The sequence below is a fragment of the Phodopus roborovskii genome, unplaced genomic scaffold (genome assembly GCF_943737965.1).
Source record: "Phodopus roborovskii unplaced genomic scaffold, PHOROB, whole genome shotgun sequence".
In the NCBI taxonomy this organism is placed as follows: Eukaryota; Metazoa; Chordata; class Mammalia; order Rodentia; family Cricetidae; genus Phodopus; species Phodopus roborovskii.
This window is the reverse complement of record NW_026126434.1, coordinates 30,567,829-30,582,960: the sequence shown is the minus strand read 5'-3', so window position 1 is coordinate 30,582,960 and position 15,132 is coordinate 30,567,829. Positions and strand designations below refer to the sequence as shown.

Genomic DNA, 15,132 nt, shown 5'->3' with positions numbered 1-15,132 from the left:
CTTGGGGGGCAGAGGTAGGAGGATCTCTGAGTTTGAGGCCAATTTGGTCTAGAGTGAGTTACATGACAGTCAGGGATACACAGAGAAACCATGTCTCAAAAAACAAACAAACCAGAAAGAAAGAAAGAAAGAAATAAAGAAAGAAAGGAAGGAAGGAAGGAAGGAAGAAACCATACCAAAAGCATGTGTGTAGGCTTGTCACAGATAGCTGTGCATACCATTGGGATGAGTTTTGAAGCTATTAGCCTCAAACATGGTGCTAAGGAACCTACATGAGATCACAGATTGGTCTTGGGGGACACCTGACAGGGTTACAATTGTTAAGGTGAAGCCAGACCACAGGGATGCAAGAAGGAAGAACATCTCCTCTGTGGACATGTTGACAACCTGAGACTCCCAGAGACCATCTGGAAGAAGACTGGGGTTCTATTCAAGGTCATACACTTCCTTTCCTTATGCTTAGATCATTACTTCAGTGCTGTTCTCCCAGAAGACCCAGGTTCAATTCCCAGCAGCCACATGTTGCCTCACAACCATATGTAACTCAAGTTCCAAGGTATCTGATGCCCTCTGCAGACCTCTTTGGGCACTGTCAACTTTTGTCAGCCTGTGCAGATCTGTGTCTGCCAGACCTAGGATCTGAGGCCCTGCAAGAATGGGGCAGTCTATAGTCTAATGCTGTAGACAACTTTACTTCACTTTCAGTACACTTTTATACATGAATGTAACAAAGAAAGCATTGATCCAAGGAAGGTTGTTTGAGTTCAGAAAAAAAAAAGTGTAAATAAATGTCAGTAAGCACGTATTAGATATCAACAGAGCAGCCCTTTCCCAGAGCTTTCTCAGGACAAATGAATTTCAACACAATTGCCTGGACCATACTATAGATTATACCTGGGAAAACGTGGGTCATATCCAGATTCAGGCAACACTAACCAGATTGGGTTCTATAGCTATAAACATGTCCTATAAATTGAATGCAAATGCTTAACATAGGAGGCACAAAATCATGTCCAAGAATAGTCCAGAGAACAAAATGAACTCGAGGTTAAAAGACTCTCTGCCTTTTTTTTTTTCCTGGAGTTTTTCTTACAGCTCCCCAAGGGATTGTTCATTATATGTCATTCTTTTACCATGTTCTGACAGGGCCATATGAATGCAGGTCCTACAATTTGGTATATAAATGAATCTTTGCAGTACAGAAGATAACATTGCTCCTATCCTTCCTCATTGTCCCCACCACACCCTATTAGATTCTCAGGTTGTAACATAGGGAGGACCCGGGAATAACTAGCTCTTCCTGCATTCCCCCATTGGTATAAGGGGCTGCTCAGCCTTAGACCCTTCATAAACTGACCACCATTGACAGTTCTGCTATTTTCCGTCTGCTCTCTTGGCACTGCTGCTCAGCATAGACTCAGCCACGTGTTTCCCTATTTCCTAGATCCCCTGAGTCTTGAGTTTCCTTCCTGGCACCTCCTTCAGAGTACTCTGTGAGCCTGTGTATTTGGTTAGCATGGAGATCCAAACCAGTCAGTTCCCCAGTGCGGCCCCTGTCCACTGTGAATCCTGCCACCACTGCAGACCATCAATATTTATTCATTGATATAAAAATCTCTTTTCTGGGGCTGGAGAGATGGCTCAGAGGTTAAGAGAACTGGCTGGCTGCTGTTCCAGAGGTCCTGAGTTCAATTCCCAGTAACCACATGGTGGCTCACAACCATCTGTAATGAATGTCTGCATTTGTTAGTTTTGTCATTGCAAGAAAAAGTATCAAGTGCTCTTAATTGCTGAGTTCTCTCTCCAGCCTCAAACCAATGAGTTTTATATATATATATGATTTATTTATTTATTTATTTATTTATTTATTTATTTTTAATGTGCGTGTGCTCTTTCTTCATATATTCCTGCATGCCAGAAGAGGGCATCAGATCCCATGATAGATGGTTGTGAGCCACCATGTGGTTGCAGGGGATTGAACTCAGGACCTCTAGAACAGCAACCTTAACCTCTGAGCCAGCTCTCCAGTGCCTCCCCCGCCCCCGTTTTAATATTATAGAATAGAAACATTCAATGATGGGATCACGTTATAACTAACCATCTAATAACTACACTTGTGTAGTTATAGTGTAATATATAAAATTCCACAGATCAAAGTATTAAGAAGAATCCTCCCATGGACAAAAGAGGTGGCTCAACTGTTAAGAGCATATACCTAGGTCTTACAAAGAACCTGAGGTTGGTATCCAGCACTCACACGGAATTCAGTCACCTATAACTCCAGCCCCAGGAAATCTGTCCTCCTCGGTCCCTGCACTCATACTCACACACAAAAACACACAAACATATTTCAAAAATAAATTAAAAGAACCAAAACTTACATAGACTCTACACCAAGACTCAGAGAAACAATGTGCCCAATAGTTATAAGTGCTTAGGACATGGGTCAGGTTAAAATCCCAGGTCATGTAATGGCTCTTACCGTATTTTCTTTAGTAAAGACGTCGAGAGGTGCCCAGCAGGGGTTTTCCATACATAGTTTCACTTTTTCTCTCATCCCTGGCCGGGTTCTTCTCGCTGGACACAAATGATGCACTCACAATGCTCATTCCTGTTGGACGCCTGGTTACTAGAGAAGCCAATCAGCGACAGTTTCCAACGTCAACAGTCTACAGGAACAAAGTTCACACTCTTCACAGACCCCGGGTATTGAGGACTATGGCTTCTGTTTCCATGCTCAAGCTCCTCCTGACTCAAGCTGCCCTAGTTCTGACCCAGACCCAGGCTAGTGAGTAAGGGGTGAGGAGGACTTTGTGGGAAGGAGGAGGGCGCCAGGTGGGGGCAATTATCCCGGAAACGTATCTCCGCAGCCCTCACCCCTGTATCTCCGTGGCCCTCACCCGTGTTTCCCCTGCATTCACCCGGGACTCTGGGCCTGGGAGGAGGGTCAGGGGTCTCACCGCGCGCCACCCCCAGGCTCGCACTCGCTGCGGTATTTCCACACCATCGTGTCCCGGCCCGGCCTCGGGGAGCCCCGGTACATCGCCATCGGCTACGTGGACGACACGCAGTTCGTGCGCTTCGACAGCGACGCGGAGAATCCGAGGATGGAGCCGCGGGCGGCGTGGATGGAGCCGGAGGGGCCGGAGTATTGGGAGAAGGAGACACGGAAAGCCAGGAACACAGGGAAGAACTTCAGATCGAACCTCAAGACCCTGCTTGGCTACTACAATCAGACTGACGATGGTGAGTGGCCGCGGCCCCATCACAGACACGACCCCTTCATGTCCCCTGGGACGGGCTTGGGTCACCTGCCCAGAGCCTCAAACAGGAAAGACCCTGCTGAGTTTCGCTCAGGTTTCCGTTGCACTTTCGTTTTAAAAGGTGGGGTTAGCCCAGGTGTTGGTGGCCAGAGGCAGGCGGATCTCTATGAGTTTAAGGCCAGCTTGGTCTACAAGAGCTAGTTCCAGGACAGACTCCGAAGCCACAGAGAAACCCTGTCTCGAGAAAACAAAACAAAACAAAATAAAAGGGCGGGCTATGGACTGACAGTGAGGAAGGGTGGCAGCAAGGTGGCGCTGACCATCGTGTCCCTGCCAGAGCCTCACACGCTGCAATGGATGTACGGCTGCGACCTGGGGCCGGACGGGCACCTGCTCCGCGGGTATTGTCAAGAGGCCTACGATGGCCACGATTATATCTCCTTAAACGAGGACCTGCGCACCTGGACGGCAACTGACCTGGCCTCTCAGATCTCTAAGCTAAAGTCCGAAAAGACAGACGAGGCCTACCACCAGAGGGCGTACCTGCAGGGTCCGTGCATAGACTGGCTCCTGAAATACCTGGAGTTGGGAAAGGCGACCCTGTTGCGCTCAGGTACCTGGCGACCCCTCCCCGCATGCTCAGAGGATGAACTGTTCAGCAGGCGCTGGGCCGAGGACGAGGGAGAGGGCGAGGGAGAGAAGTCCTTTTACAGCAGGTCAGCTTTGATGATAGCCCTGGACCCAAATGAGCATTTTTTTTTTTTTCTCACGCCTCTGGGGTCAGACTCTCCTGGCCCTCCCTCAGCTCAGGAACAGAAATCCCTTCCCCTCCATCAGTCTGCAGAGCTCTGAAGCCGCCTACTGTCATCTTAGAGCACCCCCAAAGAACAGATTACCCCCAGTGTCTGCTCTAGCTGGGGTTTATTAATATATGGACACCCTAACCCACCCCAGTTCTCCTGTCCATTCCCAGAATGGCCACATGAACACTGTTGAGTCCCCAGGAGCAAGCAAGATGCCTAACCTTCCCAACTCTTTCCCTCAGACCCCCCAAAGACACATGTGACCCGTCATCCTGGACCTAAGGGTGATGTCACCCTGAGGTGCTGGGCCCTGGGCTTCTACCCTGCTGACATCACCCTGACCTGGCAGAGAGAGGAGGAAGAACAGACTCAGGACATGGAGCTGGTGGAGACCAGACCTTCTGGGGATGGAACCTTCCAGAAGTGGGCAGCTGTGGTGGTGCCTTCTGGGGAGGAACAGAAGTACACATGCCATGTGCAACATGAGGGGCTGCCTGAGCCCCTCACCCTGAGATGGGGTAAGGAGGGAGGGGGTACAGAGCTGGGGTCAGGAACAGATGGAAACTTCTGCAGAGCCTGAGCAGGGTCAGGGCTGAGAGCTGTGGTCATGACCCTCACCTCCCCTTCCTGTCCTTCCCTTCCCAGAGCCTCCTCAGTCCACTGTCCCCATCATGGCAGTCATTGCTGTCCTGGTTCTCCTTGGAGCTCTGACCATCATTGGAGCTGTGGTGGCTGTGGTGAGGAAGAGGAGGAGAAATGCAGGTAGGAAGGGGCAGGGTCTGAGTTCTCTCTCAGCCCCTTTTAGAATTGTGCTCTGTCTCATGGAAACACATCCACACCCCCACTGCTCCTGTCTCTGACCTGGGTCTGCTGTTGATTCTGGAAAATTCCTAGGGTCAGGCTCCTCCCTGGTCTCTCACAGCTTTTCTTCTCACAGGTGGAAAAGAAGGCTATGATCATGTTGTAGGTAAGTGTGGGGATCAGGACTGTCCCGGAGGCCATTGGGATGGAGCTGATGGGGAGCCCTGCCAGCCCATAATTCCTCTCCAGCCACATCCTCTCAGTCTCCTAAATGTGCCTTGTCATTTCTTTTTCTGCAGGCAGGGACAGTGCCCAGAGCTCTGACTTTTCTCTGGAGGCTTGAAAAGGTGACACCCTGGGGGCCTGGGATTGGGGTTGAGGCAAAGGGGAGAGGGCTGGGTCCCAGGGTTTCTCAGGGTTAGACATCAATGAGTCACAGTGGGACTCACTGTCTTTATACTCACTATTCACAACTCTTGTCATATAGCTTCAGACAACAACTGCCTCCTGGGATTGTGTAACAAGTTCTGATTCAAGAAACAAATGTCTGTGTTGCTTTCTCCTGTAAGGACAGTGAAGATCCGGGAGCCCGGCCCTGCCTAACAGCATGCTGATCCTGCGATTTATCAGAAAAGTGACTTCTTAGACTGTCATTTTGGTGAATAAAATATGCTTTCACTTCTGATCCTTTAGCTAAGGTCTCATCAAAACATAAAATAACTTTAGTGCCACTTTTCCACCTGAAAAAAAAAAAAAGAACAAAAACTGGCTTTCTGCATGTGTTTCTAACCTTATTTTTATATTATAAAATTCAAGGTTTAACTAAATGTTTATGCAGAGTATCTTAACATTCAGGGCTCTCTCTAGGTCACTGATTCTTGCCCTGTGCCTCTCTGCCTGATTTGAAGACTATACATCAAGGAAGCTGACTGGACACCCAAGCATTGCCATGGTTTTACTGTCAATGTGACTTTTTCAAGCCTGAGTGTAGAGCGAATTGGCCTTTATAAAAACCCAGAGGCAGATAAAGAGGTTAATGCTGAAAGATCAGAGAAACAGAGCAGCCAGCCACTGGTTCTTACCTGTATTGAATCCTCAGACCAAAGGGTCAATCCTGTCCCCATGAATCCTGACTGAATGTTGTCTGTATGGAAAACCTTTTGATTTCTTATGTATTTATAGAATGACTTTGTCTCTATTGTTTATTTAATAAATGTAATATGACCTTCAGAATACAGCTTTTATATCGGCTTCTTCTATAGAGAGAATTTTTTTTAAAAGGCTAGTAATAAGAAAGTTACTTTCAGATGTGAACCTGTTTTTATTACTAAAAGAATTTTTAGATAGATAAGAATTTTTGTTTTCAAGACAGGGTTTCTCTGTATCGCTTTGGAGCCTGTTCTGGACTAGCTCTGTAAACCAGGCTGGTCTCAAACTCACAGAGATCCACCTGCCTCTGCCTATAGAGTGCTGAGATTAAAGGCGTGCGCCACCCACGCCCAGCTGTCTTTCCCTGCTCTGAGGATTTCTTTTTAGTGCCCTGGAGCAGATCTGGGATCTGGCCTCCCATGTCTCCATCATTTCCTGTTGTTTCTATCTTTGCCAAGTGGAAATAATTTGCAGCAATGTAATACAATGTTCTGCAGTGACAGTGGCCTTTGCAGGGATGTTTTCATGCTGAGTGTGGAACATGCTTTCATTATTACAGGTGGACCATACTGTGAGCCCACTATCCCTCTTATGGTAATGCCTGTCTTTTAAAAAAAAGGGAAGGGAGGCTAAAGAGATGGCATGAGCAGGTCACACTTTGTTCAACAATGTTGTCTATTAATCATTTAGCCATCTAGTTTCCTTAATGCCCACATAAGGCCATTAGAAGGACTGGGGTGCCTGGTGGGTGGAGCAATAGCTCAGTGGTTGAGTGCTCTTCCAGGGGATCTGAGTTCAACTCCAGAACCTATTTCAGGGGTTCACAACTCACAGTAATCCCAGCTCACAGAGATACACCTGTCTCTGCCTCCCCGTTGATGGTATTAAGGGTGTGCACTGCCACCACCCAGGATATTTTTACATGGCCTTGGACTTTTGGTATACAAATCAAACATTAATAATTTACTTTAAAACTAATTGCTTGGTATACATATATAATTTTTACCACTTATTAAAGATTAAAACAAATTTGTACATGGTTATGCTTATTTTAAAGGATTTAAACTTAGCCGGGCGTGGTGGTACATTCCTGCAGTTCTGTAAGGAGTACTCGTTACACAGTCCTAGTAATTGAAAAGTGAAGACACAAGGATCAGGAGTTCAAGGTCATCCTTACCTATATAGCAAGTTCAATGCCACCTCTCTCAGAACACACAGAGGGAGGGGGCACGGCAGGGTGATTAAGTCTGTGTATTTGACCCTGAAGAGCATAGCATCTTCAGTGTTTTTCGTAGATATTGATAGCTTGATTTTATATAGTCATCTATACTGAAAAGGCCACTTCATATAAATGCATGGTACGGAATGATGGAAGACTGTTTAAGGCCATTTGGGAAATCATGTCTTAACCCCAAACCAAAGTTCACTTAACAGTTTGTTGTGCTTATTTTTTGAAACGGGGTCTCATGCAACTCAGGTTGGCCTTGAACTTGCTCTGTAGCAATCCCTATTTTCTGCAGTGCTGATGACTATATTCAGGGTTCCCTGTGTTCTAGGCAAGCACTCTATTAACTGACTAAATCCTAAACTGGAGCAGGAGCAGTTTTTGGCTTTTTTTCATGAGACTCAAGTTAGCAACTCAAGCACCAAGTTTTTTTGTTTGTTTTTTGTTTTTCAAGATAGGGTTTTTCTGTGTGTCCCCAGCTGTCCTGAAACTCACACTCTGTAGACTAGGCCAGACTCGAATATAGAGATCCACCTGCGTCTGCCTCCCAAGAGCTAGGATCAAAGGTGTGCACCACCACCTCCCTGCTGGAACACCAAGTTTTAAAAATATTTTTGTTTCTATTTTGTGTGAGTGTATGCATGTATATCTGTACATCACATGTGTGTTTGGTGCTGCTGGAGACCAGAAGAGGGCATCAGGTCCCGGGAATTGGAGTTAGACAGTTGTGAGCCAGCATGAGGGGGTGAGAACTGAACCCAGGTCTTTTACAAGAGCAGCCTGGGGTCTTGATGGATGAGCCATCTCTTTGGCCTTTCAGATATCGATTTTCAAAACCAAACATTCTAATATAATTCAATACACTTGAACGTGAGGAAAACATTGTCTTAATTTTCTATGATTAAACCACATCTCTATAAATGCACAAAACATCATGTACAATCTCAAACACTGCAATTCCTGACATACAGTAGCCTCAAATCTGAGCAGAGAAATTTCAAGCATTATTCTCTGGTATGCAGAGTGGCACGGTGAAAGAGTGCATCATGTGTGCTCAGAATGAAGGCTGTGGTGAGGTCATGTGACAAAGCCAGAAACATCTTAGAGTCTCAATTCTAAGTTTTGGTCATTATGCATTCTAAGGCCTTTCACCGTTGCTCATGATCTAGCACACTGGTTGTATAAGGCAGAGTACAGACTCAGGATTTAAGAGGTCTTGCATGATTTAATTTCCTTCATGCTGCTGTAAATTGTGCTAGCGATGTGTCCTAGTCTCCTTTCTGTTGCTATGATAAAACATTTTAGCAAAGAAAACAATGCAGGCACTGGAAGGTTCCTTGGGCTTACAGTTCCAGGGAACAGTTCATCACTAAGGGAGTCACAGTAGCAGCAGCTTGAAATAACGGCTCATGTCATGTCCACAGTCAGGGAAGAAAGAAATGAGCACACACCCATGGCACCTGCCTGCTAGTCCACACACTGTAACAAAGGAACTTACCTTATAGTCAGAGAAGCTGGCAGGGACCATGAACAATGTTGCTTACTGACTGGCAGGCATGGCTTACTAATACTCAGTTAGCTTCTTTATACAGCCTGGGATTTCCCTCCTAGATAATGGTTCTTCCCGTTGTGGGCTGAGCCCTCCTACATCAACTAACTAGAAAACCCTCCTCACCCCCAAAAAGAAAGAAAATCGCCACTGACATGCCAAAGGTCAACCTGATGTAGATAATACCTTAGTTGAGATTCTCTTCCCCAGTGATTCTGGGTTGTGTCGAGATGGTGTTTAACTTAACCAGGACACGGTGAGAGGGAGATGTAGGGGTATTATACCCTCCTCCACTGGCACTCCAGTACATTACCATATCCTGCAGACACACAATGGTTTCCCACAGCTGCATACAAGTTTCCCCATGATCTCCCTCTTTCTTCCTTTTTTTCCTTGGTTTTTCGAGACAGGGTTTCTCTGTGTAACAGCCCTGGCTGTCCTGGCACTCACTCTGTAGACCAGGCTGGTCTCGAACTCTGAGATCCAGCTGCCTCTGTCTCCCAAGTGCTGGGATTAAAGGTGTGCACCACCACTGCCTGACTTCCCATCACCTTAGTAGATCAGAAGGGAATACTTTGGGGTTACCAGATTCCCTTGTAGCCATTGTTAAGTCCCCTGTATGCCTGCATGCTGGATTGTAGATATTTCTCTTCTCTCAACTAAGAGTTAAACTTTTAAATTGTCTTCTCTTCCTTTCCCAAGGGGTCCATTTTTTTGGATCCCAGGATAAACCCTTTATCCCTGAGTGGACTTGAACTCTTTTGTCTCTTCACACTACCAGCTGTCAGCTGTAGAATATGCAAACTAGCATCTTTATTTTATCTTCCTTTATAGTTATCTGATGACAAAGCAGATAATGCTATTCCTAACCCCCTTCTAACTGGAGTTCTTCCTTTAGGCAAATTCACCCACAGCAGCATATCTATATCTGGCTACCATGATAGGGGGCACGCCACGACTAACTTCACTGCAGTCCTTCCTAAACACACCATGCTACATTCAGGGACTACAAGTTCTTCAGTCCAGTAGAAATTTTGAGTGTTGTGCTAGCTTTGTCACCTAGACACAATCTAGAATTACATGAGAAGAGTCTTGGTGAGGGACTGTCTACATTGGGTTGGACTGTGGACGTGTCAGTGGGAAACTGTCTGAATTAACTGACCTGGGAAGACCCAGCCTACTGTGGATGGCCCCAGGTTGGGGGGGGGGGGGTCCTGAACTCTATGAGTGAAGAAATAAGAGTTGAGCAAGCAAACAGGCATATCTGTACACGTTCACTGCTCACTGCTTCTGCATGATATGACTGGATGTTCTAACAACCTGATACCCTGACTTCCAGTTGGACTGTAAACTGAAATTATAAACTAAATAAACACCAGGTGGCAGTGGGCACATGCCTTCAATCCCAGCACTCGAGAGGCAGGTGGATCTCTCTGAGTTTGAGGCCAGACCTAATTCCAAGACATTACACAGAGAAACCCTGTCTTGGGAAAAAACAAAACAAAACAAAACAAAACAAAAAAAAAACAAAAACAAAAAAAAACAATAAATAAATAAAACTCTATAAGCAAATAAATAAATTGAATATATTCCTTTCTCCCACAGGCCACTTCCAGTCAGGGCATTTTATAAAAACAGAAACTAAGCTGTAGCTGGGGTGTTCTTTACACACAGAACATACATACCACATTCATCATCAGATATCAAATGTCATATGAATTTCCTGGGGAGGTGAAAAAGTTGTCTACCTCCAAATTTGGACAATACCAACCACTCGAAGAATGACTCAGAAGTCCAGACATGAGTAATGAATTTAACTCAAGGCAGTGCACATGACATGACCCAAGTCTCCCCACTCCTGGTTAATCGCTTTCTTTCATAAGCACTTATGGAATCTTAAGTATCTGTTAATGTCAGAAAGCAGGGAGGGGTGGTGGCTAATGAATCCTAGGTGGGAGGTTTTCTATAAAGTTTTCTCCTTTGTTCCCCAGAGAAAAATGAGAACAGACTCAGTATCAAGTATCCTCTTAATTTTGAGTTCTGTCATTTCCCAGTCGCAAGCTGAGGTTTCTGCTCAGTCACCACGGCAGATGGTGATGGTCAGGCTAAGCTTAGAGGACCAGCAACTGCCAAATCCACCTCTTAAAAACTTCTTTAAAGTTTATGTGTATGGATACTTTTGTCTGCATGTATGTCTGTGAACCACTTGTGTGCCTGGTACCCTCAGAGACCAGAAGACACCATTATGTCCCCCTGGAACTAGAGTTACAGATGGTTGTGGGCCTCCGTGAAGGTGCTGGGAATTGAACTCAGATCCTATGAAAGAGCAGCCAGTGTTCTTAACCGAGTCATCTCTCCAGCCCCTTTCACTCACCTCTTAATATTGTCACACATTAATCATTTTATTTCCTCCATTCCCCTCTAGTGTGACCAGAGACAGTCATGGCTTTGGGTGCCCACTTGGAAAACTGCTATATAAAGATTTGCAGAGCCTGCCAGTCCCTTGAGACTGCCCCTAAGTAGCAGCAAATGGCAAAGGAAGAGCAGTGGGGATTTCTCTAAAAACTGAGATGTAAAGTTGAAGCACAAGCTGAATCCAAGTGGAAGAAAGCAAATGTAAGTCTTCGTGTCTCCTTTGTCACCTCACCGAGTAAGCATTGTGCCTTCCTCTTCTTGTTATTCTGTGTCCAACGGACCTGTGTGCAAACAAGTGACAAAACATAGGTCAGGCCTTGCCTGTCCCTTCCTCCCTCCAAAAACCAACACCAAGAAAATTCATACTTAACACGAGAGGCTTAGAGGGAAGGAAGAGGGGAGGAGGAAAAGCTTGGGTTTAGGGATTCATTAGCCTGGAAGGATTGAAGACAAATTCCACAAGGGGGTGGGCGTGGAATGAAAAAATGGCTTTTCCCTTGTTGTTCTTTTGCTGCAGCTAATGCCTAAGAAACACAAACACGAGCGCCCACATGGAGTTTATTGAGAGAAGGGAGAGAAAGAGGGGGTAGCTGGTGGCCAACCGAAAGCAGGAGGGGGGACAGAGAGAGAGCAAGAGGGGGCAAGAGGGAGCAAGAGATCGGTGCGTGCTTGGCGCTTGGCGTGCTTGCTTTAAAAAAAAGGGGGGGGGGTTGCGCATGCGTAACTGAGTCCTCTGGCAGCCAGGTAAAGCTTGGGTTGCCATGTAAGGCTGACTTAGTGATGACACGGCCCTGAGCGTACCGCTCATCGTGGGGGTGGGGGGCCCGGGGGTCAGCTGGCTGCTAGTTCCTAACACCCCTCCCAAACTCACACTTTATCTAGCAGAAGCTGGGCCATGTCCACCCACCCTCCCTAGAGTTAGTTCAGTGGTGTATTGTCTCAGCCCCGCCCCTGGGACCATGCAGTTCGTTCCTGTCACCCACAGCTTGCCACCCTCCTTGCCTCTTCCAGAATGGTGGAAGGTTTTGAAATAGGATCCTGTTGTATAAGAGCAGAACTGGGCTGTTCCCTTAGGAAAGCATGTGCCACCCCACCTCCCCCATTTCCAGCCTCTTTCATTTTCTCTTTCCTTTGTTAAGTTTCTTTTTCCCCACAGGCTGTCAGGAAATGGTCCCTTTTCTCATCAGATCTCTCTGGGGGACTCTAGATACACACCAGTTCAAGCTGCTTCCAGAACTTACTCATGCTGGTATCTGGTTTGGCAGCTAAGCAAGGAGAAAAGCCCAAAGTCTGAGGGCTTCACAAAGTAAAGAGGGTAGGAAAAGGGTAGTAACGTACGTAGTACACAAAGAAATACAGTTAAGTGACTGTTCTAGGCTTGTCCCCAAATGGAAATAGCCACATGCCTAATTTCATTAGTTTAATTACATCTGCTAACTTTATTTATGCCTTTGCAATTTGGGAACATCATTCATGTTTGTTTGTTTGTTTGTTTAAATGGGCTTTTGTTTTGCTTTTGTGTTTTTGAGACAGGGTTTCATGTAATTTTGGCGGGCCTCTAACTCCTGACCCTGGCCCCCACCGCCTCCCCAGTACTTGGTCACATGCTCGGCTTTCGACCTTTACCTGACAGCAGTCATCACATCCAGATTCTTAGACAATCTGACCTGCCACCACTCCCGGCTTGATTTTGTACTCTGAAAGTCATCTCGTTATTTCAAACAGAGTACCACATGATTTTAAATGTTTGCTCCCCAACTTGCTTCCTTTACTTAATTTTCTTAAGTTTTGAGAATTCGGATATAATCATATGATATGAAGGACCTCCATGATATTCCCATTTAAATGGACCACAATGCTATGACCAAGTTCATGGCCGTCACCCATTCTGTTCCCCTCCCCCTTGCCGCCTTCCTTTCCTAAATAGTCCAATTTCTACTTCATGTACAAGGGTTTTAACTGTACATGTGCCACAGTATGTGGACGGAGGGCACAGGGCACCTGCAGGAGTTTGGTCCTGGGGAATCAAATGCAGATCATCTGGCTTGGTGGCAGCTGCTTTACCCTCTGAGTCCTCTTGCCAGCTCAAGGGTTTTTTTTTTTTTCCCACTTGGGGGAAGGCCTTTTTTTTTTTTTTTTTTTTCATTTTTTGAGCCATGGTCTTACTATGCATATCTAGTTGGCCTGGAACTTGCTACGTAGACCAGACTGGCCTCGAACTCACAGAAATCAATTTTCCTCTTCCTGCTGAGTGCCAGGATTAAAGGCATGCAACACCACACCTGGGTTGTTTTTGTTTTTGTTTTAAGCATTTATTTTGTGTAGATGCAGGCATGACATAGAATGTGTGTAGAGGTCAGAGGACAATTTCAGGGAGTTGGTTCCCTCCTTCGACATGTGGGTCTGGATATCAAACTGAGGTCCAGGCCGTCAGCTTGGTGGCAAGAGTTCTTTCCCAATGAACCATCACAGGGCTCCTCCTGTACAAGTTTTAGCCATCTACCTTCCTACCCCATGCTCAGCATTTAACAGGTCATAGGTTTTGAGGGTTTAATAGCATCACCCCCTTAGTTTCTGTTCACATTGCTCAATAATCTTTTGGAATACCAGTTAGACCCAGCAGTGGCAACAGCAAGATTCCAAGTTCCAGGGATGAAAAATTCAGATCCTCAGTGCACATGGGCTGCAGAACAATGTCCAGAATTGGTGTCTACCTACAGCCTGGAAGCTATCAATGTACCATCGAAAGAAGCTTAAAGCTTACCCAGGGGCCCATGAAATGATGCTGTGGGTGAAAAGTGCTTGCTTTGAAGCCTAACTATGACCTGAGTTTACTTCCTTCTACCAAACTGAAGGCTGCTGCAGGCGACTGAATCCCCTGTGTCCTGTGTCCAAAGGAGACTTGAGGATGTGACAGCTCCTGTTCTCCTCTCTCTGCCAGGAAATGCAGGGCCCAAAGCCCAGGGCCCTCCCCAAACTCCTCTTTGAGAACCTAGAATTCCACCAAGTAAAGATGGAAGGAGAGACCCAATTCTACAAAGGTGTCCCCTGAGCTGAACACACATGCCACAACACACAAGCAATACAACCCCATCACCAACACAACAGTAACAAGATTAAAACAAAGCAAAAAATTTAAAAACCTAGCCTGGTGGGGGATGTCCTTCTGTATATATGTTTCTCATATTGGTTGGTGAACAAAAAAACACTGTTTAGCCATAGAGGCAGGACTAGGAGATGAGGAGAATTCTGGGAAAAGTAGACAGAGGTAGCCCACAAGAAGAGACGACATGTAGCTGCCATAGGAGTAACAGGTCCGAGCATTCTCCAGTAAGTCAAAACCATGTGAAAAGACATAGATTAGTAGTTATGGGTTAATAATTAAGACAGAGCTAGCCAATAAGAAGCCCTAGCCACAGGCCAACAATTTAAAGTTAATATAGAATCTGTGTGTTTATTTGGGACTAAGAAGGGCAGCAGGACCTAGTAGGACAAGAAAATGCCCAAAACAGAAGCCAGTTGCTCTGGCCCTGCAGTCAGGTAAGAGATCAAAACCCAATCTAAGTCACAAAGAACAAGACAGTGATGACCATTCATTATGACAGGGTCTTTCAACAAAACCAAAACTCACTGATAAGGCAGGCCAGCTTGCTCTGGGGAATTCCATCTACTGCTAGAGTTTGGAATTTCATGCAGGCTGACACACCCACCCAACATTTACTTGGGTTCTGAGGGTGCCAGCTCTAGTTTTCATGCTTGCATGACAAACACATGAGCTACCTTCCTACCCCCTTAATTTTTTTTTTAAGTATTTAAAGCACCCTGTTTGATCTAAACAGTCTCTATACAAAGTTCTATAATCACAGAAGAAAAAAGGTTGTTAAGAAAAAAAAGACAAAGCAGGGCATTGGTGGCACACGACTTTAT

At 45.9% G+C, this 15,132-nt stretch overlaps 3 protein-coding genes across 3 annotated transcripts in view; all 3 read left to right on the top strand.

The window, feature by feature from the left end:
- Nucleotides 1-15,132, top strand: part of Trim39 (tripartite motif containing 39) — a 99,809-nt gene that overhangs the window by 65,752 nt on the left and 18,925 nt on the right. The window lies entirely within an intron of this gene.
- LOC127224385 (H-2 class I histocompatibility antigen, Q10 alpha chain) overlaps nt 1-15,132 on the top strand; it is a 44,156-nt gene that overhangs the window by 16,528 nt on the left and 12,496 nt on the right. The gene's annotated exons all lie outside the window — the stretch shown is intronic.
- On the top strand, nt 2,647-6,100 carry LOC127224404 (H-2 class I histocompatibility antigen, D-37 alpha chain). Its single transcript, XM_051187449.1, has 8 exons — nt 2,647-2,788; nt 2,977-3,246; nt 3,601-3,876; nt 4,309-4,584; nt 4,712-4,828; nt 5,004-5,033; nt 5,167-5,214; nt 5,355-6,100. The coding sequence occupies exons 1-7, from the start codon at nt 2,719-2,721 to the stop codon at nt 5,208-5,210; spliced, it is 1,083 nt and encodes a 360-aa protein (XP_051043406.1). The 5' UTR covers nt 2,647-2,718; the 3' UTR covers nt 5,211-5,214; nt 5,355-6,100.